The sequence below is a fragment of the Nicrophorus vespilloides genome, unplaced genomic scaffold, assembly GCF_001412225.1.
Source record: "Nicrophorus vespilloides isolate i.1.1-1 unplaced genomic scaffold, Nicve_v1.0, whole genome shotgun sequence".
In the NCBI taxonomy this organism is placed as follows: Eukaryota; Metazoa; Arthropoda; class Insecta; order Coleoptera; family Silphidae; genus Nicrophorus; species Nicrophorus vespilloides.
The window spans coordinates 101,964-125,177 of record NW_017096079.1 but is presented as its reverse complement, the minus strand read 5'-3'; the positions used below and the strand labels follow the sequence as shown (position 1 = coordinate 125,177).

Genomic DNA, 23,214 nt, shown 5'->3' with positions numbered 1-23,214 from the left:
TATCAAAATAAGGGGGGAAAAATCTTGTCTAAGAATGAAAATCATTGAAAATTCTTGCCATTTCTGTATTAATTTGCGAGTGTTTGTATTGTTTATATTATTATATACATTATATACTATATATATATATGCGTGTATGTATTAATATATGAAGATTTATATTTATTATTGTATTTTAAAGCCGTCCTAAAAGTAGCGCGGCAAAACATTGAATTGTCCAATACGCGCTATATTATAATATTTAAGTTCTTTTGTTTAATTAGAGAAATATGCTTCTTAGTTTTTATCTAATGCTTGTATAGTTCGTAGTTTAACTACAGTTTACCATAATATAAGGCATTAAATGACCTTTTTTACCTACAAATACTCACTTGTACTTAATTTGTTATTTTGTATTATTTTTTTTTTATTGAATGATATATAGTTTAATTTATTTTTATTAGATAAAAGAATGCAATGTGAGTACAAACAAAGCGACCTTTTGGTTGCAAATTAATTACCACCACTCAAATTGTTGTTAATTATTATTATTAAATGTTTATTAATGTTGGATCTGTTGTTATTATATCTTATAATAGTGTGTTTTTTTTTTGTAATAACTTTCCGTTTCTAGTTGCAAAGTGTACTTATTTACGACTCAACCTTAATACAGCAGTATTGTATTTGTTTTATATGTTTTAGAAACAATTGTGTGCATGGTCTATTTTGTTTATTTTATTATTTTGTTTTATTTTTTTTGTTTATTTTGCCCCCAGCTAAGTTACTTGCCATGGTAGAGGGTTATTATCCGTAATAATGATTATTTTGTGTTTTATTATTTTGTATATTGGATCTCAACGTTCGACGATTTGCGGCTTTCTGCTTGAAAGAAATCAAAATTTTTGATTCGGTTGTGTACGTTTCTTTATTTATTGGACTAAAAACGGTACTCGTGGATGAAAACAAACTGCCAACTTTTTCGTGTTCTTTGAAAAGTTTGATCAAAAAGAAAAACAACAAAAAATACTCAATCTAATGCTCTCAATTTATATATATCTATATATATTGTATACTATTTTTATTTTGTTGCAACGAAGCCATAGGTACTTTTTCTACTTTATTACACGTTTTGTATAGTTTAATCAGATTTTATGTTCTTTTATTATTATTATATCATTGATTTTATTAAAGTATTTTTATACCTAGATACATATATTTACATTTTATAATTTTATATTATATAATTGTGAAACTTTATTACAAATAAAAGATATTTTTTATTTTCTCATTTTTTCAACAAATATACTTCATCTTCCTTCCATAAAATTCCTCAACTTCAATTTAGCAAACATGTTTTGGAAAACAATAAACCATCTCTTTTTACCCAAATAACTTTATTCTAGTAAAGTAATCCTAATCAGATATTTTCAAAAATGATATTATTGTAAATTTATACAACTAAATCCACAATATTAATTGTTTCTCCAAAGCAATACCAACAAATAATGTAATGAAAATGTTATGATATTCCCGGAAATCTCCGATTTTCTTTATATTTACCTCAATTACCTCGTTTTGTATTGTCATTGTCCTAGATTTTAAACATTATTATCCTAGTTTTCCGTTTTAAAACATTAATGATATGAAATTGAAATAATGAAACATAACATATTATAAAAAAAGAATATATTTTAAAGTAAAAACTATATTTATATAACATTTATAGAGTTGTTCTTTTGATTGGTTTGGGAGAGACACTAACTTTAACAGGTTTACACAAGTCAATGAGGTATGGATTTAATTCCGATGATTTCCTTTTACCAATATCCCCTTCTGGTACGGCTAAAGCAATACTGATTTCAACATTGCATGCCTCTGACCAAACCTGATGCGATATCAATACAGTGGTTAACAGCCGCAAGTCCTGTCCAAATTTGGCATCTAAAACACGTAGAAATTGTGTATTACGAACATATCGTTCATCAAGCAATTGTTACCATTTGCATTTCCATCGTAGTTGAGTGGTTTAATGTGTGCTGGTCTTGGTAGAGTAACTTGAGTCCTCTGATCCGGATATTTTACCTTTATACGTAACCTACTGGGTTCAGACAAACGCAATAGTTCAGCTTCAAACGGCACTGCCATAATCAATCCTGCTGTAAACTTCAACGTACTATCAGATTGACCAGACGGCTCCAATATTTGAACGCTGCTCATTTGTATCTAAAAATTACATTAATATAATATAACATATTACATCATTTTTCATAATCAATACCAGTGTATTAGGCTGCGGGATTTTCCCTAACTTGGCTTCAATCAAAATCGGTGTCAAAATTCTGGCCACTATACCAGGTTTTGGTTCCTCGACCATAGCCAATTCTCTAAATAATGATTCTGTAAAAGCATCTGGTTCCAAATTTTCATTAGTCAATTCACGTTGCATATCTTCAACAGCTGATAAGAAATGGTGGCATGGTGCCAACGCGGATGCATTGCTTCCTAAAATTTCATTATTTGTACTTCTATATATAAAACGTATAGTTTTAATTTACCTTTCACAATGTATACCAAATTTAAACCCAAAGTTCTCAATCTCATTTGTTTAACAGCGCAATATTCCAAAGGGCTCATCCCCACAAACAAGTATTGCAATTTCAGACAGTGCAATAACAATTGTTCAATATTATTCTTTAAATTGGTAGATTCCTGCGCTGCTAGATTTGCCAAGTTCGAAAAAAATCCTTTTTCCAAAATCTGGGACATCAACAATTGTGCCCCGATATACAGGGACGTAAATTTTGCTGTGCCGGCAACAACCGAATCCATTTCGCTAAGACGCAATAAATGCTCCTTGGAAACTTCCAACAAATTTGTTTGCATCCTGTAATAGCAAATCTTTTAGTGAAAATGATTTAAAATTGAACATTTTAGATCTTACCGAACTGTGTTGTTTTCAATATTTAAATTATCGATTACGTTCTTTAAAAACTCCAAACTTTCAGGAACCGAGCTAGGTGTAACAATGGCATTGTTATTTTCATTGGGTAGACAAAGTTTTGGAACTAAAGTCGGCATCGTGTCTCTTAAATATGAATAATGGCGAAGTGTCTGGGGTTCAAACAATGGTGGAATTGTTGTATTAAACTTAGCAGCGTTCAACACAAGGATTAAAATACAAATATCTAATCTACGAGTTAAGGTTAATATGGATAATAATAGTTAAATTTTGCGTACAAATAAATACAAATATAAAGGATACATTGTGGATTATCAACGTCGCTCTCGGCCATATCAAAGAATGGATGAATAGATAAAAATTGAGGTACTAGCGGTAATACCAATTCTGGATGCTGAGCACCAATTCTTTGTAAACATTTATACGTAGATCTACGATCTTGTGGATATTTTTTCAAATTGTCTAAGAGCTTCTCAACGCACATCCTGAGACCCGCTGTCGTTGACATCGTACAAGAAGCCAACATCCTGTGCAATCCCTCTCTTATTTCTTGAGAAAAATCTTCAATTGCGCCCAAAATTGTTTCCAATTGATCGTCCCTTAAAGTGATGTGTTCGGAAATGCAACGCAAACTATCGATGGCCTTCAATCTGACATCTTCAATTTCATCGTTGAACATATCGACTAAGAAGTCTAGAGATAAGTTCGCAAACTGTTGATTGTTTAATGATAGCTGACACAGAGATTCTACGGATGCCGATCTAACTTCCAAATATTCATCTTCTAAGCCGTGGACAAATGCGCCACAGGATCCGCTGCTCATCAAATTAATCCTGTCTTTATCAATCACCTCTCTTGGAGCATCGTCAGCCCATTTCTTGCCACTTGCCCATTCACCACTTGTAACATTTTCCCACTGCAGTTCATGCGCAGTTCTCTATAACAAGATTAAGTTTGAAATGCATTACCTATATGTACTTATATATGTAATTACCTTTCTTCTCATATTTGACATCAACTTCTTATCTAAAGTTTGATTTAGAAACCTCATGCTGACTAATTTCATGGATCCCAGAAGTTTAGCTGCATGTGTCCTCACATGCATTGATAAATCATTAACGCTATTGCAAATTTTAGCAAAGGCGTCATCAATCAATCTAATTTCTTGTTCACTATCTGGCAAAACTACAATACTACAAAACAAATATTATAATCAATTACAAATAATGTAACAATATCCAACTTACTTTTCAGGGAAAGTAGTTCCTAAAACCCATAGCAATTTGAGGACCACTTTTCTAACAATCTCATAGTCATCTTTTAAGCCATCACAGACGCTTTTATAAATAGTAGGATTTAATTTCAAACCTTTTTCATGGAAATGAATCATAGTGGAAAAGGCTTGTGCCCTCACTCTAGCATCACCATTATCAAAATATGATACCACTAAATTGGACATACCTTCTAAGTCTTTCTCTTTACACAATGGTACAAGAAATCCCAACATCTCTAGGCTTCTACATTTCACTGAATGACTCACATCCTTCAAATAATTCTTCGCAATTTCAATTAACTTTCCCAATATTATTTGGTTATCTTTCATATGATTACTAAGTGTCAGCAATGTTTTTAGTGCCTGAGCAATAACTTTGTGAGATGTTTCTTTCTCAATCAAATTAATGATGTCATCAATAACTAAAATAACATCAGCTCCTTCCAAGTTACCCAACTCTGCAATCAGAGCCAATATCTTCACCTTCACAGCACTCTCATTCTCAATTCTAAAATATTTGCAGAGCCTTCTTATGGCTTCTGGGATGTCCGAAGGATCAAATTCAACACAATCTGAGATTCGAAGTAGGGTGTGTAGAGCTTCTTTGCTGCTTTTGCAAGTATCAAGGCAACTCAAAATTACCAAACCTGCACTATCAGTTGTAGGCTTTTTTACTAAGCACAGCTTTTTTACAGGCTGCTGCTGAGCATAATCCTAAAAAATTTCAATATTTAGTCAATAAAATGTATAGGTTATACACAATATTTTGTTACCTGTTTATTTAATGTTTGTGTTTGGGAATATTCAGCTAACGCACGTTTCTTTAGAACAGCTGCCATTTCTAATAACTTTATAATATTGTTGTTATTCCACTGTTTTAACTAATCATCACTTTAACACAGTTTTAGGTTATCACAACAAAGTAAAACATAACTTTAGGCTAAAAACCGAATGGAAACCGAGTATTAACGATTTGATATAAACTAAAGTAGGCAACTAATTGTACTTCCATGGCAAGTACATTTAGTTACCTAAGTATTAAATAATATAAACCAGTAGTCACCAAACCTCTAAGATCGTCGACTCTTTCAAGAGTTTCTTCACTTTGACCCCTTTAATTTACTATTACATAATTATATTAGAACAAATAGAAAAGATAAGACTAATATAGCTTTAAAGCCTAAAATAATAGTCAGAAAAGTGAAAATTCTAATATTTTAATATAAAGTTCGTTATGAGACAAACCAATCTTTTGACTTGGAGTGCCGCTGAAAAATTCTTATATAATAAGGGTACCGCAAACCAAAAAGTTTAGGGACCGCTACCATAGAGTATAGACAAAACAATTGGAAGGATGATGAAAGGAAATAAATAAAATATTTATTATCTTGAGAATAAAATGTATTTGCATTTGTTAAAATATATATGTATATAATGATTAGGTTTTGTTTCATTACAAATTAGTCTTTATTAAAACTTATTTGATTAATCCATATTATTTTTTTTTTATTGAAATTAGTAACACGAATATTTGTACATTGCATACTATTTACAAAATTTGTTGTTTTCTTCTTCATTATATAACTGTCAAAAAAGAAATAATTATTTCATGTTGTTTGGCACATTAATTTCAATTTCACAGAAAAACACTTTACTATAAAAATATTTATGTTAGTAAATCTTATTCCTAAAATATACTTTTAAAATAAATGTTTGAACGTATGTTTCATAAAAAAAAAACTTTTCACGAAATAATTATTGGATGCATTACGTATATTATTATATTTCGAATATAATAAACTGTGAAAAGTCATGAAAATAACGTCCATTTGTAATTAATATTATTATTATTTATCTGGCAAGACGAGAACTTACAACAACTACTTTGAATATTGAAGGTAAAATGTCTACGGAAATGCTAACCATTTTTAAAAGTTTTATTTTTTTTTGTTGGGAGTATATTATTATATATTTAGTAGTAAATCACGATTTCAGACTTTAAAAGTACAAAGATTATTCATTCTTACGCAGTAGTTAAATATAGTTTTTTTTTTCTTACGATGCATCTCTTAATATTTCAAAGATATTAAAAATATTTTTATTATATACAACATACTTTTAACCAGTCTGAGCAAAAAAGGGGAAATATCTATCTATTGAGCAATAAACTATACTTTCTATACGTCTTTCTTTTCTTTGGTAAACGTGTTTTCTTTTTGGCAACTTTTAATCACAAATTGTAGCCCGACAAATGCGACGGTCAATTTTTTTTTTACGAAACTTAAGAGCCGCTCCGCGAACTAAATTATGACATTATTGCGATATGTCTTCTATCAAAGTAAATACATTATAAAATGGAAAACATTACGTTGTATTCATCATCACTGTACTCCGTCTGCTGTAGCCGCGTCTGGAGACCGCAGATCCCTGCGCTTCGCATTCTTTCCGAACTCGAGCTATGATTGCAGCCACCAATTTCTCCTCCTTCACTCTTTGCTCCTCCCAATCCGTCGTTTTCGAATCTCTCTTCTTCGGGATCTTCGGTAATTCGACGCTTTCGATGATTTCTTCTTTAATGCTTATATTAATTTCTTCCTGAGGCGGTTCCACTTCTGTGTGTCTTGAGGCGATGTGTCCCAGGTAACCCTTTCGACTCTTGAAGAAGACATTACAATATTTGCATTTGAACAGTGGGGCCGGATTAACTAGATTATTCACATGAAATTTGTACTTGTGTCTGTACCAATGCGTACGACTAGCTAGCAGTTCTCCACATAATTTACAGACAACACTTCCGTCATCTCTCATGATGTATTCCAGAAGTTCGTTCTTTTTCCTTTCGTAAGTTTCAGAAACTACGTTCTCATCATCCGTGAGGAAATGTATTCCAGTTAGAGATTCAGATTCGTGATCCATTTTATCGAATTCATCTTCTTGCTCTTGCGAGTCCATTAGCATATTTCTGGCCGCTTCTGTTGATATAATTACTGATTCCTGTTGATACTTTATTGGCACTATGTCTAAAGTTACATTGTCAGGTAATTCTGGAAGATTTGAGTGGTTTTGGTTATTCTCTAAGAAGTCTATATTATCATCTGCAAATAATAAAACAAATTAGTTCCTTCTTATTCTACCATACCAACAACTTTCAGGTAAAAGGTAATTTCAGAAAATACAACTTAATTTCAATATGTTTGCACATCAAGTTCTTACCACGAACAAGACCCAACTAAAAAAAACAAACGTTGAGACAGCCTTCACGTTAGGGATTATCAATAACATGAAATACATATGAATAATTTATTAGAGGTAGATTTATTAATAAATAAAAAGTACATAAACATAAACAATTTTATTCTTATAAAGAAATAAACTTTATGAATAAAAAGAAAAAAAAATCTATATATATATTTATATTTTATAATATACAAATCTGCACCAATGCGAACACTATATGCAATAGTCAGAATGTAACAAGTAACATAAGATAACCAGTAGTATTATTTTTTTTGTAAATTTTCGATTACATAATATGCGAAATAATAGTATAAAAAAAAATTAAAGCATTTTGGATAGTACAAATGAAAAAAAAATAATATATAAGATAACTAATTAAGGTATTTTGAGGCTATGCGTATTCTCTTTATATCCATTATCTTTTTGCACGGTATTAACATTGCTTCGTGCAAAGAAGATAATGCATAAAATAATTTATTAAAAATAATAATAATAATAGAAATCCTTAATTAATTTCTCCTTTCGATATTAAAATTTTTACTTTATGTTATTGTCAACAGTTGATAAATATTTATTTATATATATACGCATCATTTGTAATTCCATAACAAACATAGTGCACAGCAAGAACATCTCATCCTTCTGCTATTCGATACTAAATAAAAATCTATTTAACAGTGTTAGTACTATTTATAAGTTCCTAAAGTATTAATTGCACTTAATTTATAAAAAAAAATTACTATAATATATTTGTTTATATTAAATATACACTTTCTCCATCCTAATTTGATTCAAGTCGATCTTTTTGTCTTGAAATACCGGCCAGGATAAGAAAAAAAATACAAACAAACACGGAAAAGACATGGAAGAACTGCGATCAGAACTGGCCAAGGCCTAAAGTTACATAATGACAAAATAATAATAAAAAATAAAATAAAAATAAAATCCTATCACATAGTGATCTTTTTTTTTTTGCGTGCGAATTAAAGAAAAACTTCTCTTTTTTTTGAAACATGAGAAAAATCTATTTATTATATAGAACGAAAATTAACAACAAAACAAAAATCACATTCGCATCTTCTTTCACTCACACTGACACATCTTATATATGCAATGACCAACATATTTCTTGATATCACAAAAACAAAAATATTATCTATAATAGAGTTATAATATAGTATGTATGATAAGAAAAAAAAACACATAACTGCGATTGATATGTGAATATCGATTTAAATAAAACTTCGTAAGCGAAATATTACTTATTTAATGATGTAAAGATCCTCGATACCAATTGCGTTACTGCAAATTTATAATCTTGTTCTACAAATTTATAAGATTTATATCGTTTTTAGTTTAACTACAGCAACGAATCGGTGTAAGGGATTTCTTTAAAGTTGTGTTTTTAACTTCGACTATGATTTTCTTTAATCTGTACATCAGTTTTTGACTAGCTGAAGTTGAAGTGACCAACGTTGCAGGATGTTTGACATAAAATGAATTAACTAATCAATATTGCAATTAAGTTCCAAAATAGTCTGATTTGCCTTTCAGGCAAAACATTGTTATATGTAATATATAGAATCTATGTTGGATCTAATCCTTCAAATATATAATATAAATAAAATAACATACAAAATAACTATAATAAAAAAAAAACATAAATTAAATTTTGATTCATACTCGAAAAAAAGAAAAAAAATTCTCCCAACACCGAAAGATCGTCTAAAAAAATATTATGTAAGGATAATATTCAATTATTATACAAAAAAAAAATGTGCGCGCTTGGACCGGCTAATTTAAAATATATATATATTTTTTTTTGTATAATATTATTATATTAGTAAATATAAAATCTATTATTGTCTAAACTGTGCAGTTTCTCTTTGAATTCAATATATTATTTCTATACTTATTGAAAAAAAAAGTAATAATATTTTTTTTTTTTTTAAATACGATAACGTTCGATCTACCAAATATTTACCCTTATACATTAGTTCTTGTTTCGAATTTTCATTTCCTTCAGTGCGATTATATATGTATGTATATATATAAAAAAAACTATAATCTAAATATATTTGCATGTACCCCTAATTAGAAAAAAAATCCAAACCATGTTAAACTTTAGAAAAAAACAAAACTATTTTATATATATTTATCATCATAAAAATAACTAGTACGAAATAGTTCCTAGGGTAAATATAAGCTGCTTAGCAGCGCTAAGTATTCTAAATATATATATATATTGTTTTATATAAACCTTCAAAAGGTGTCATCTCTTTTTACTATCCATGAATTGCAATTTGAATATATAACATTAATATAAAAAATTCGGTTAATCACATGTTATTTGTTAACTAGTACTTAATAATATTTTGATTGTACTCGATTTTCTATATTTACACATCGGAAGCTTTGCAGTGTCTTGAAAAGCCCGACAAAGAATTACGTTAAAGTATATAATAAGCGTTATATACTCATAAATATAAATGTAAGATCTATACGTTACTGTTTCTTTCCAGTTTGTTTATGATTTACTAGCACCAAGTACGAAATCAATTCATGTTATTTGCTGTTACTTCTGTATCGATTAATTGCTGCGTGTTTTCTTGCTTGATTGTAGTGGTTGCGTGGAGGGCGGAGGCTTTACCACTACTGTTGGAGAAAAAACCCCATCGGAAAGACGCAATCTTTAGGCATGAAACAGTCGTGAACCGTTTTCATGTGGTTCTTCATCTTGTCCGGTCGCGAGAACTCTTTCTGACAAACCGGGCACGGGAAGACCTTTCTCTGGTGACCCTCGTGATACAAGAAAGCATGCCTTTGGAAGCTGTACTTGTTTTTGAACGTCTTCTGGACATCGACCTTTGCGCATTCCGTGCAATGATAGACGCCTTCGTTGATGGATGCGTAGCGGAACAGATTCAATCCGCGCACGGACATCTCCGTCAGCTGTTCCGCGGGATCTTGACATTGCGAGGTTGTCCGACGACGTGCTCTACGTCTTTGCTGCTTTCCAGCTGGCGCACTCATAGCACCAGGTACAGCCATAATCGCACTCGTCGAAGGCGTCGTCGGGGTGTTGTTATTATTTATGTTATCGGATGAATTAAACGGTGTGTTCATTTCCGCCGGTGGCATTTGCGTTTCGTTCAATTCCACCTTTGGTGTCAGCAGTGTGTGCGTTATTGGCGAATCTAAAAAAACGAAAAAGAAAAGAAAAACATATTAAAAACGAACCGTCAGAAAAATGTTAACATAAAAATAAAATAATAATAAATTACGCGAAAAATAAAGATTGCAATGATCGAAGCACTTCTTTATTCTACAAATAAGCAGTCTAAAGGTCGAATGAATCATCAACAAAGTGATAGTTCTTCAAAGATTCCAATCCATTTAGCTACTATATTTCGCATTCTACCAGAAATTAATAAAACATGTTTACGTTTGATTTCAAAATTGAAAAGTTAATAGAAGAAAAAAAAATAATAAAATCAACAACATAAAGAAACCATGCAAAATTTATTGGATAAAAATAAAATGTATTCTATATATTTTATAATAATAATAATAATAAGAAAATAAATAAAATTGCATTCAAAATAATAAATTATTTTTTTTGGCTAAAAAATAAAGAAATAAATTTTAATATTGTTATTTTTACCTTATGCAATCCTTTGGTTAGCATGTGAAATGAAAGAGACAATGTAAGGGGGCAAGAGTCAATTCGCTAATCAATTTTTATTACACCTCTACTAACATTGAACTTATTGCCATTAATTAAAAGAAAATCGTATTATATTGAAACAAAAAAAATATATAATAATACTCTTTCTCGTTTTCTATGTACAATAATTAGGAAACTATAAATATAAAAGACAAAATATAATCAATAACTAAATTCTATTCATTATTAACATTGGTATAAAGAGAAACTTACACATCAAGAAAATAATATCTATTATATAATCTACATATATATATATATATAATTTGTATGTAAATATTTTCTTCTCGCTAAATCAGACTTGACAAACTCTAACCAGGAGAGATTATATTTAGAAAACTTATGTTTAACGTTTGATTTACAATTGCCCGGCACTTATTAGAACTACCACATTCGAATAGTTCAATTACCTAATGTATATAAATAACAACCTAAATTTCTTTATGTTTGCAAAAATATAAACATTTTTCTTTTAGTATTTTAGAAAAATTATCATTCAATGAGAATTTTTCGTGCAGTCCATATAATTTATTTTCTTTGTTTATTATTGTAATTGCATACAATTGTACAATCAAATACAAAAATGTTCAATTTTGGCACATAGAAATTGTTATTCGCTATCAATTTCGCTATTTAGAATCAGTCTTAAATTACATAAAAAAGTAGACTAAAAGTAAAACTTACATATAGCTCACATTGGAGCAGTATATTTAAAGTCGTATAAAAATTAATTTAATAGAATTAGAATTAAACTAAACTTAATTAATGTTTTCTAAATATACATCTCCTAGTTTAATTGGAAGACCAATTAATGATATATTATTATTATTAAGGCAATTTCTTGTTTGTTTGTATTGTTTTGTGAGTAATTGACTGATATAATATTATACTTATAATAATATCAAAAAGAGAAAGAAAAAAGAAAGAAAGAAAGAAATAATAATGTGAAAAGGAATACATTAATTCAATAAATTTAAATCTATAAACTTAACATTCTAATTTCACAGTCACATAGAATCTATATAATATATAAAAATATTTGGATTATAACATCGCTTATCGCTTATAAATAGATAGAATCTATATTTGTTTAATATAATATAAAAAATATTAATGATTTACTTTCAATAATGAATATCTTTGGATATTATGAATTTGTTTGTATATGCGTTTTGTTTGTATATTCCCTCATAAGGCACTAGCTTTGTTGTTTGTGAATGATTTTCAGATGTGCGAGCATATTGTCTTTCCGTGTGAATTCTTTGCCGCAAACTGGACAGGAAAACATCTTTACGTCGACTTTATGGGATGTCATGTAGTGTCTACAGAAATTACTGATGTGTGTATACATGCGATCGCAAACCGTGCACCGGTACAGGTTGTCCTTTTCCCGCACACAGAAATCTCGCGCAGACTTGTCAGGATCGCAGACTTTGCGACCGGACTTCTCGAATTTACTGATTGCATTAAAACTGTAATTGGGATCATCTAAAATGATATCGAAATTGTCGTCATCGTAATCGTACGGATTCTGGCGCATCCTCTTAGGCGTTGTGGCATTGTCGTACATATTCTCGAGAAATTCTTTCGGATCCAACTTGATATCTAGCGCTTCAAAATTTGACTCCATCTCGTCGTGCTCATTCTCATCGTCCAATTCCGTATCGGAGACGGTCATTTCTTGGTAAGGCAGGTTATATTCCTCGTGAAGGGACGAATTGAAATCTATACACCGTACATTGTTCGGGGACGCTTTCCCTCGTTCAACATCTAGAAAAAGAAGTTAGGAATTGAATCTAATAAACTCACGTATATACATCACTCGAGGGAAAAGCTATAGGGAATAAGCCGCGTTGCTTTAATATCATTTTTTTTTATTGAGATTATTTGAATAAAAATAAAAGTAAAATGCAATAATTTACGGCTACAACTTTGGCTCATTCCTTACAGTTCTTCCCTATTATATTCATCAATTTGACTCACTCACCTTTTAGAAAATTTTAGAGGCACTGCGATTTACACTATCCACTATAGCTTTTCCCTTAACACTTCAAATTCTTAATAGAAAAATAAGATAACACTAAGAGTAAATAGCTACGCGAGAGTCTACAGTTCAACATGCTACGTATCTCACTCCGAGTATTTCCGATAAACTTCATGCTGAAAATATGGCATTACAATAATTTATGTGAATGCCTCGTTTCGTGTCGCACTTAATTTATATATATATACGAAGGGATAAAATTAGTAATTTACTCATGGATCCTCCCGGGAGTATCCAGTAATTATAGTGTGTGAGTTTATACCGTTCTATTTTAATTTGCAATTATTTTTTGTTTGTTTATTTTTAATTCTTAGTGTTTAAATAAAACTTACCGGAAGCTTGGAAATCATTTTCGTTTTTAACCACCACAGCATTGTTGAATGTTTCTTTGGATGTGCCTGCAACCGGTTCGCTGGTTTCCTGATTAGATTTGTCTTCCTCCTCGTCCTTTTCCTTGTTTCCGCTACTAGAGTCCGAGTTGTTTTCCGTGAATCCGTCCATTCCCATTTTAACTTCGAGCATTTCCGGGCTACCCTGCACCAAGCTGTCGCTCCTGTCAAAATCATCTGCTCCGGGAGTACCGTTCGAACTGCCCGACAACTTCCTGGGCCTACCTCGCTTCCTCTTCGGTTGCAGCAAAGCATGTCCCAACATATTCAAGGTATTATATTTCTGAGGCGGTTGCAGCCGCTGCAATTTGTACAGATTGGAATTTTGATTTTGGGCCAGAGACGATGTGATGGAATCGCATTTTTCCTCGTTGACCTCTGTGAGTCCTTTGATGCGAAGACTCTCGGCAACTCGGAGGAACGCCGTAAGCCTATCTTGATCCACAGACACTTCACCTCTGTACATAAAATCCAGAAGACACCGCATATCACTGTACGGGACGTCTTTTAATATAACTATGGGATGCTTATCCGGATGATTCACAAATAAGGCTTGGAAGTACGGACTGCAGGCGGACAAAACCATTTTATGGGCTTTCAGTAATTGACCCTCGACGGCCAACGTCACGTCCACGAAACTCTCGTCGTGCAGCAACTGGTCAAATACTGATAGCAAATTGGATTGATGGTTGTTCCATCGGAGACAGAATCGTTGGCAAGACATGTTGCTTGGTGCGGGTGCCGCAATATCCGGCTGCTGATTTTGTGACTGTAAACGTTGGTTTATGCTCATTTGTAATGAAATCCTCAATTAGGGACACTGCAACAATGAAAAATAATACATACATTATTAGACTGCAAAAGTATACATTTAAAAATAATAATTCAAAGCAGTTTCAATACTTTAAAATTATTTATTGGCATAGTATTATCTTTCAAATTATGTTTTTTTTAATAAGAATTAATGTAATGAACGCTTGGTGATTGGTTAAAGTATTTATTGAAATTTGCATGGTAGCAGCGTTGCCATAAGTATTTATGACTTGTTTGGGGTACGATGGTAATAGTATGCAATCGATTGGTGAAGTGCCGAGTCGAATCGATTTTGGTGTCGAAAAGCGCGCCAAAAGTCGAGTGTGCGATTAGCCGATTCAAATAAATGTGCTGAAAGTATCCCGGAAAGGATGTTTAAATAGTTGACGCACCGCATCAACCAAGGTCTTAATCGCACAGGTGTCTTGATGTTATGGCTATTACATCACTACAGTTCCAGGTACAGGACAAGAAAAAATAGAATGCGAAACGCGCACGTGGTCCGAGAACAAGTCACCCCTCGTCGTCTTGGAATGAGCATGACCCTTCCGCCATATTTAGTCTGCAGCCTGCGAGTTATCTTTACCCGAGAGCGTAAACACCCCGCCTACTTTGCCTGCTGCAGCGCATATCCGATGCGAGTTGAGGGTAGCAGCGTTTTGAGAAGTTCTGCATCTAGGAAATGCACGAAGGATTTGATATAACGTGAATACAGGCATGTTAAGTTTCGGATTTCTTCTGTGTGCTGCAGTGCAATACACTGCGAAGGGGGAAATCGATTTGCACGATGGAAATTCGCATGAAATGGTGCGTCGGGAAAGGGGGATTTTTCACAATCGTTCGCATGATTTTTGCGATGATCGAGTGTAGGAGCGAAGCAGGCTTCTGTCATTGCACAGGTGGATTGAGTACTGATTTTGGCATTTACCTGCAGCACAATGTCACTTGAGAAAGAGACCGGAGGAGGGTTGTATCCCCGAAAACAGGACGAATTTTACACCACAACACTGTTCAAGACGCCATGTCAGCAATCTGGCCCGCAGAGTGGCGCGGCATCGGCAGCGTTCGGGGTTGGTCGGGGTGACCGTCGACTCTCTTTTCGAAACCGCGAGAGCTGAGCTGCGAGTTTGAATCGCGACGTCGCCGTTTCGTTTAATTTTTTTCCCCGGCAACCCGACCCCGATGGACGAAAGGACGCCCGTCGCGCGCCTTCAACATTTACTCCGTTATTGCGCGACGACGACGACGCCGCCATTGCCGCCGCCCGATCTCATCTCGCTTCGCTAGGCTTGCCCTGCAACGGCGGAGATGCTGCTGCACCAGCAACATTCTATTGCAGCAACCTCTCCATCCGTTCGCTCGCCTCCTCCTCCTCCTCTTCCACTGATGTGGCTCCATGCATGCGTCACTCGTGCACACGCCTAGGTAGCAGGAATGCCTAGCCATCGCCTCCTGCAGGATCAACAGAACCAAACCAGGGGTGGTGACGTACGGTGCTGCGACGCGCCGTTCTGTGCTGTGGCAAGGCGCGACGGCGCTCGCGATTCTTCGTCCGCGCGGACCACGCGGAAAGTAAAAATAAAAGGAGAGAAAAAGAAAACAACATGTTTATGCGCGTTATGTAATTGATGAATATTTATAGAGGCGAATTAAATCAAGTGGTCGCTACTCTGCCTTGCTGCCTGCCTGCCTGCTGGCTTGCCGTTCCTACGGTTCGCCCGTTTTCCCATCATCATCGCATCGCCTTTCCTATTCTCTTTCTCTCTGTCTAACATTTTTCTATCCCAATCTCGTCGTCCTCCTTTTCTCGTTGCGCTCGGATTTAGCAGTGATGCAATTCCACCCTAATTACTCCACATCTAGTCCGATAATTTTAGAACATTATCTACTTGACTGTCCACTACAGATTAACAACCGTCAACTGCATGCATTGTTACCAATTAGTATAGTATACCAGCAACCACTAGCTCCTCTTCCATATTTTCATAAAAAAAAAAACTCAATAACTTCCAGACATACGACAATTTGAGAATTATATCAAAATAAAATTAAATTCTTACGCTTCATAAATTTACTTAATAAATACGATAATTACCGCTAAAATATTCTATAGCATCTATAGATTCAGCATCAATAATATAACAATTAAAAACTGGTAATTTTTATTTCGGATTTACTAGCCCGAGACTATCTGTGTGTGCCTACGTATAAATCCAACGCTGTTTCCACGCTCACCGAAACTTCACTTGAATCCACAGCCTTGTATGTCCAAATATTCAAAGGTCATCATTATAAATATGTACGAGTCACTGATGCACACCACTAATATGTTTCGTAAACTCTGACGGGTTCCACCCAAAAACTAAATACCCTAAAAGAGTATAATTTAGAAAGCGCAGCTCAATTTGAAATCACTTAAAAGTTAAATAATATAGCAAAGCTTTCATCAGCATAATTATACACAGTTTACGTTCAAATTTACAAACGAATTTATTATTAAAAGATCCATTTAATAATACAGATCTGTTTATATTAATAAAAAAAAATAATATTTACGTCTACTTCTAGTAATTATACTAAAAAAAAAAGTATTTATTACTGCAACTACTTTTATTCTATTAAAACATGTGCATTTTTACATAATATTGTTTAAAAAGCTATCATAAACCTAATCTTATATAGATCCAAAATAATAATAAACATATGTGACACTTTATGCATAAACTGAGTTGTGCCATATTTCGACATATAAAATTAGCCTTGAACTTAATTTCAGCATGCTATAAATAAAATTAGATATAACATAATAAATAATATACTGTGTACATACAAGGTTACGTCATTTCGTTTTAAACCCAACTACAAAATGAAATTGTAGTTTTGTCGTTGCATGATTTTATAATAAGAAATTACAAACCTGGATGAACAGGTCTTTCAGCCAAATCAATTACGTTATTAATTATGAGAATATCTTTATTGCTATTCGGTTATTACGCAGTGAAACAGTTTTGGTTCTTCGTAATTGTTGTTTCTTTTATGGTCAGTGTAATAATGCAAGACAACATCAAGGATCGCATAGGAATTGTTTCATAATAAAGGCGTTTCATTTAACGCAGAGAATAATCTTTCGGTGTGTTTATTTGTACGCCGTGGATAAAGTAATACGTTCCCAGCGCTACCAACAATAACACAGCTCCCGGGGCTAAATTAAATGCAAATTACAATTTTCGGAATTACATTCGGTTGCGTAACGAACGCGCGGCTTATTTGAATTTCAATTGCCGCAGTACGTAGATTACTGGAGGGTTGCTATATTATTCTAGGCACACGCGACGACCATCATATTCTTTCACTCGTTACGCAAAGAAAATACATGAATACTTTATTATATGTTTGTTTCCCTTTCTCGTTTTTTTTTTAAATATTTATTTCAATTGCATAACACCTGATAGATTTGATATCGCTTCTGATTTTATTGAAGAATGACCAACTAAAGTTGACGCTAAATTGAACGTATATAATCAATCAGTACTGCGATAATTCCTCATCCAGACTAAAGAAATAACATTGTTCTGTATAGGTTTATCTATATTAAAAATATATAAAAATGAGTCAGAAAGTGCGATAAATTTGTTTTCGTCCGACAAGAGTAAGGATGGAATACAGTATACACCCCCTAGTTTTGCGTTTTGCGTATGCTATTTCCAGAACGCCTCGTCCGACTTCCTGTTTTCATGTAACAACATTCGCTTTTCCAAATAATATTTTCTTTACAGCAGCACACACACACACATCCAATCGGTATACGCCCTTATATATACTTGTTATCGCGTTTCCTGCTGCAAGGACAACGTCATCAGTGTGTTGATAAGCAGCGATTTGATATACCGAAATCCTTCTGAAAACCACATACTTTCTTGGGTAGCGCGTTATAGAAAAAAATAAAATAAAACGAGCCATCGAATTTTGTATTTATTTTGCATCGTTATTTGAAGATACGCAGTTTAAGAAGTATCGAAAGTCACAGCGATAAGAGGGGACCTATTGATAAATTATCACTGAGAACATTTATTTATGGGAACGGCTTAAAATTATCCTTTTTTCGCTCTCTCTCTCGTGATACATATGCTCCTGATCGTAAGCAAACACCTCCTTATCGAACCTATGGGAATCCTCCATCGCCTTCACGTAATCACCATTCAATGCGAAGTCATTAACATTTCATTAATTGCAGCAATTAGGGAACAATGAATAAAAACTAAATCAAACCGCGTACAATGCATGTTAGTTTCTGTATGTACAACTTTGATATTTCTCAATATTTTTTTTTATCAACAAGATAAATGTACATGTGATTTCGCCGACTCTCCTTATCAAGTAAATAAAATACTTTCTTGCATAATGACAATTAAAGTTTGCAAATTTCATTCGAGAAAATAATATACATGCCCAAATAAAATTATGCAATTTCCTTCCTTGCTTCTTTTATTTCTCTCTTAAGCTGAAATTAGACTCCGCACCTGTCAAAAAAAACAACAAATAAGGCCTGTAGAATAATTATTTTCTGTTCTATGTTTCAAGGCGAACGTGAATTTCGATACACATTTCGCCTTTGTTCATACGCCTATTACCAGTGGACACCAATAACTATACTTCTTGGTTTCGACATTCAAAATAACAAAAAAATAATAATAGTCGTCTCGTAATATCTGATTATAATTGAAGAACAATGTGAAATGCACGCTACTATCTCTGTATAACCTAGAAAGTGTGGAAACAGACCAATAAACGATGATTCATTATCATGTTCCAAAGTTTCCTCACCACTCATTTTATTGTTATAATTCAAATATTAGATTCATTAGAAATATCAAACTTTGTTAGTAACATTGTCTACTTTCAACATAATCTACTATTTATTAATGTAAAAACTTGAAAAGATTAATTTAGAAAAAAAAATCAAAGACAAAATTACAATTACAAACATGACAATAAATAATCATTTATATTTAAACTAGACGAAGTACGTTTTGTTGTTTAATTTGTTGTATAAGTTAAAACTATGATTATCTCAAGAACATTGAAGAATATTTCACACGATTGACAGGAGTAATTCCTGCAAAACTATGTTCATTACATGAATCGAAGAATATGGTGTAAAAAGCATTTGTTTATTTATTTATATTCATTAAATGAAACAGAGAAATATCGTTTATCCGTTATACGAAATGTTGATATGACTCATGCGAATTACATTATTTCCGTCAACTTCGAACGCAGTCGAGTTCTGCAATTACATGAGAAAGAGAGAGAGAAAAAAAATATATGTTGCTGCACACAGGAAGAGTACTTGGTGCGCTCAAAACACTCCTACGACGTTCGGTATCCTGCAGTAACCGAAGGCCGTGAACAAATTCAAATTGAATCGAGGCGAGCCCCGAACGAGCTCCACCCTGAAAGATATTTTTACTATCCTAAGCTGAAAGGACGCGGCCCAGATTTAGGCCAGATGATCTGCAGTTACCGCATTTCAGAGTCGCGAGGGTTGTGAAACACTATAATGAAAATATACATTTCAAACAACCAACTAACATTTAATATTCTTAGCGTTTAAGTTTAGATATAATATAGCTATTTATATGATGTATGAGTAATTATTCCATTGTCAATTTTAATGATTATTATTTAAATGCGCATTGCAATTTCGATTAAAATAAATTCTAATTGCAACTGTTGTCGTGACACAAAAAGCTTTATATTTTAATACAAATAACTACGATGACAACAGCATCAATAGCTGCAATCAATTTAATTTTACGGAACTGCAGTTTAAATAGACTTTGAGTCACGGGTCAATTTTTAGCAAGTTTCGCATGTAGAAGCGTCACGTCTTCTAATGAAATACGTTTGGATTTAGAAAGAACAGAAAACATCCTAAAATAATCACCAAATAACTACATACTAATATGCGACAGTTCAAAGTGAATTGTAATTGCAAGGACTTATTCTAATTTAGTTTTAATAACGTTTACGTTATTCGAACTGCAACGAGTGAGTTATGACCCCTCTAATTTTGAGGATCGAAAAATATTTTTAAAAAAGAAGGAACAACGCACGATGTTGTGAATCGGTGTGAGCAATTTACGAAAGTGGTTTTCGTAATTTTAAGGCCATCGGTTTATTAAATTTCAAACGTTGCATTAATAATAATAATAATGCAAAAATGGTATTCGCAACGAAATTAGCGCATGGTAGCAACACGACCGTGCGATTAACTTCCAACCTGTAAACCACGCATACCCACACACACGCATACATTCGGAATGAGAAGGAGACATGGATTTAATGATGATATCATCGAAGTACATGAATTAAGCATTACATTTAAAAAGAAATAAACATGTTTAAATGATCGCAGATAAATTTGTATCATCCGAGGATTGCGATTGTTTAATTGAAAGTGGTTAATTTGTATGTCATTTCTATCGGTTTGAAAACTGTTGGACTTGATTAATCGTGTCCATGGACCCGAAGGATACATCTATAGAAGATTGTTAATAAATAACCCATGGTTCGGATTATTACCAACGAGGTGAATGAACCATAGCTTCGATATAGAAGTTGTGGCCATGCGTAGGTTTCGAACCCACGGCAATGGGGTTAAAGCGGTAAAAAGGAAGACGAATACACACGTAAGCTCTGGACGAACAAAGTAGTGATTCTTCGAAAGGACCAAAGGCAAATACATTAGCGTGCACGTAGAGGAAAAACAAAAAACATGAAATGAATGCGTGGGCCACTGTGCAACATTAGAAAAACAAATTAACGTCGTGGCCAAAAGTCTATCGTCGCTCGATTTTCACAACAATATGCAACGCAAAATGCAAATAAATCACCGTCGTAATTGCTTTCAGATACCAAAATAAAGATGGAAAGCTTTATCTCTCCAATATTTGCTTCAAAGACAACTTCATTTTTCTAGAAATATTAGCGCTATCATCGGAATTCCCAAACGTATTCTTAGCTATTGGATGAAACGTTGAAAAAGGCACACCCCAGGAAAAACCGTGAATGATCAGGATTAGAAACAGTTCCCTGGCGACAATGGACAAATGATTTCCTGAAATTACTGCGACCATTTGTCGAGCGTTCCACGGATAGACAGTTTTTATTACATAAACAAGTTTTCGTTTATTCACTTGACTACTTTTATTTTGCTTTTATTATTATTATGACTTCCATTTTTGTTTTGCCTTAAGCGGAGAACTAACATAGCGACAAAGTACAGATATGAAATAGCAAAAAAAAAATGGATCGCGTGTTGTGCGAATTTTTTTTAATAAAAGTCACTACGGTGGAACTAATGCGATCTTGTGAATAATGAAGGGGGAGTATTCAATCAATTTATTCTCGCTGTTACGGGGACCACTATCCTGTCGCTTTTAATAAGTTTCGTAGGATGTATAAATTACTTCCGGCGCGCTCGACAATCGTAGTTGTCGTTTTTATTTTATTTTGGAAAATTGTTTCTTTTGTCGGATATGGACGATATACAGTTACATTCGAGATTTACAAGGAATATAAAAAAAAATATATTATATTATATATTATGTGTGTAAGGATGTGTAGGTTGATTTCGGAGCCGCTAGCCAGAGTTTTCTGTTTATACGGATAGATGTCATGTGCGGTACATTTTGAATGGGCAACAAGCAGATTTAATCGGATTCGTATTAGAAAATGTTCAAAAAGGAATCTGCGATCGTGTGCTTTGATGACAGATAACATGCAGATTTAATTAGGTGTATTTGCAAGGTGAGCATAAACAAAAGTTGTTGACGACGACGGGAGTGAAATAGGGTAATGCGACGTCAAGTGGGAATGTAGGAATTAAGTATTGTCACAATCGGGACGATTGAACAATTATTTTATTAATGCGTACGTTTGCAATTTATATGCATATATATATATTGATGGTAAGGATGGCATATGTATGTATGGATGGATGGATAAGTATGTGTATATATATTATATATTTTTTTTTATAAATAGTATGTGAGCGCGTCATGCGCGTCGAAGGAGGGTGTGCGCGAAATAAATTCTAAACACTTACGCAATACTTTTGTGTCCTTGGTGCAAAATTCACAAGTTTGATACGACACTTGAACCACACATTAGAAAAATAACAAAATTATTGTGTAGATTAATGCTTGTAGATGCACACAGCACAGCGAATATCCATAGTATGATGAACGGAACGTCGGGGTAACGGAGGGTGGTTGCAGTAGACGTACCCTCAATGGTACGCACCCTTTGAGTAACTCAATTCAACTCGACCCCGGTCGGTGCGACCCCAGTCCGCGCAGCTATAGCTCAGCTTTCCACCACCACCGGGCCGAAGACCTTGAGTGTTGTGGATGCCCAGCCGTCCAACCCGGCACTCCTAATATCCAACGCACCACGACCCAAAAACCAATCTAGCAGTGTTCATCTGGGCCGCTAGATTTGTTTTCTCACATTGAGGGCTCGTACAGTCGGCCACTTCGTTCGCATTGGGTGTGTTCACGTCGACCCGGAACCCGAACCAGCAGTGCGACTCTAACGAACGGGGATACACGTGTGGAGTCAACGTGGGGTGGTTGACCCCCCTCAGAAAAGAGGACGACTTCTTGATTCCGAAACGCGCTCTCGTCAATTCCCCGCCGCCCGTATCATCGCCACCAATGGGGGTGGTTATTAATGTCGAGATATTTTTCGAAGCCTTGGGAAACCGACGATCTGGTTCCCTCCCAAAAA

The 23,214-nt window shown here is 33.6% G+C and overlaps 2 protein-coding genes across 5 annotated transcripts; both read right to left on the bottom strand.

The window, feature by feature from the left end:
* Positions 1–1,674: 1,674 nt before the first annotated feature.
* Positions 1,675–5,134, bottom strand: LOC108569443 (integrator complex subunit 4). Its single transcript, XM_017930999.1, has 9 exons — positions 4,985–5,134; positions 4,186–4,925; positions 3,933–4,131; positions 3,242–3,875; positions 2,921–3,164; positions 2,535–2,863; positions 2,258–2,481; positions 1,977–2,202; positions 1,675–1,920 (listed from the first exon to the last, which is right to left on the bottom strand). Exons 1-9 carry the CDS (start codon positions 5,048–5,050, stop codon positions 1,700–1,702), a joined length of 2,883 nt encoding a protein of 960 aa, XP_017786488.1. The 5' UTR covers positions 5,051–5,134; the 3' UTR covers positions 1,675–1,699.
* A 1,175-nt stretch (positions 5,135–6,309) lies between these two features.
* Positions 6,310–22,621, bottom strand: LOC108569433 (protein tramtrack, alpha isoform-like). 4 transcript variants are annotated; one of them, XM_017930982.1, is made up of 3 exons: positions 22,532–22,621; positions 13,552–14,428; positions 6,310–7,306 (listed from the first exon to the last, which is right to left on the bottom strand). In XM_017930982.1, the coding sequence occupies exons 2-3, from the start codon at positions 14,399–14,401 to the stop codon at positions 6,576–6,578; spliced, it is 1,581 nt and encodes a 526-aa protein (XP_017786471.1). In that variant the 5' UTR covers positions 14,402–14,428; positions 22,532–22,621; the 3' UTR covers positions 6,310–6,575. The 4 variants fall into 4 exon arrangements, with proteins under 4 accessions (XP_017786471.1, XP_017786470.1, XP_017786473.1 ...); XM_017930981.1 differs by lacking the exon at positions 22,532–22,621 and adding an exon at positions 15,350–15,999; XM_017930984.1 differs by lacking the exons at positions 6,310–7,306; positions 22,532–22,621 and adding exons at positions 9,655–10,645; positions 15,350–15,937.
* Between the last annotated feature and the right edge of the window lie 593 nt (positions 22,622–23,214).

What these genes read in the sequence shown, in the direction of transcription:
- LOC108569433 (XM_017930982.1), bottom strand. Translation starts at nt 14,401, where the DNA reads ATGAGCATAAACCAACGTTTACAGTCACAAAATCAGCAGCCGGATATT. An exon ending in AAATGATTTCCAAGCTTCCG is followed by an intron (nt 7,307 to 13,551) that starts GTAAGTTTTATT and finishes TATTATTTGCAG; the next exon opens with ATGATAATATAGACTTCTTA.
- LOC108569443 (XM_017930999.1), bottom strand. Translation starts at nt 5,050, where the DNA reads ATGGCAGCTGTTCTAAAGAAACGTGCGTTAGCTGAATATTCCCAAACA. An exon ending in CACAAACATTAAATAAACAG is followed by an intron (nt 4,926 to 4,984) that starts GTAACAAAATAT and finishes GAAATTTTTTAG; the next exon opens with GATTATGCTCAGCAGCAGCC. An exon ending in GGAACTACTTTCCCTGAAAA is followed by an intron (nt 4,132 to 4,185) that starts GTAAGTTGGATA and finishes TTTGTTTTGTAG; the next exon opens with TATTGTAGTTTTGCCAGATA.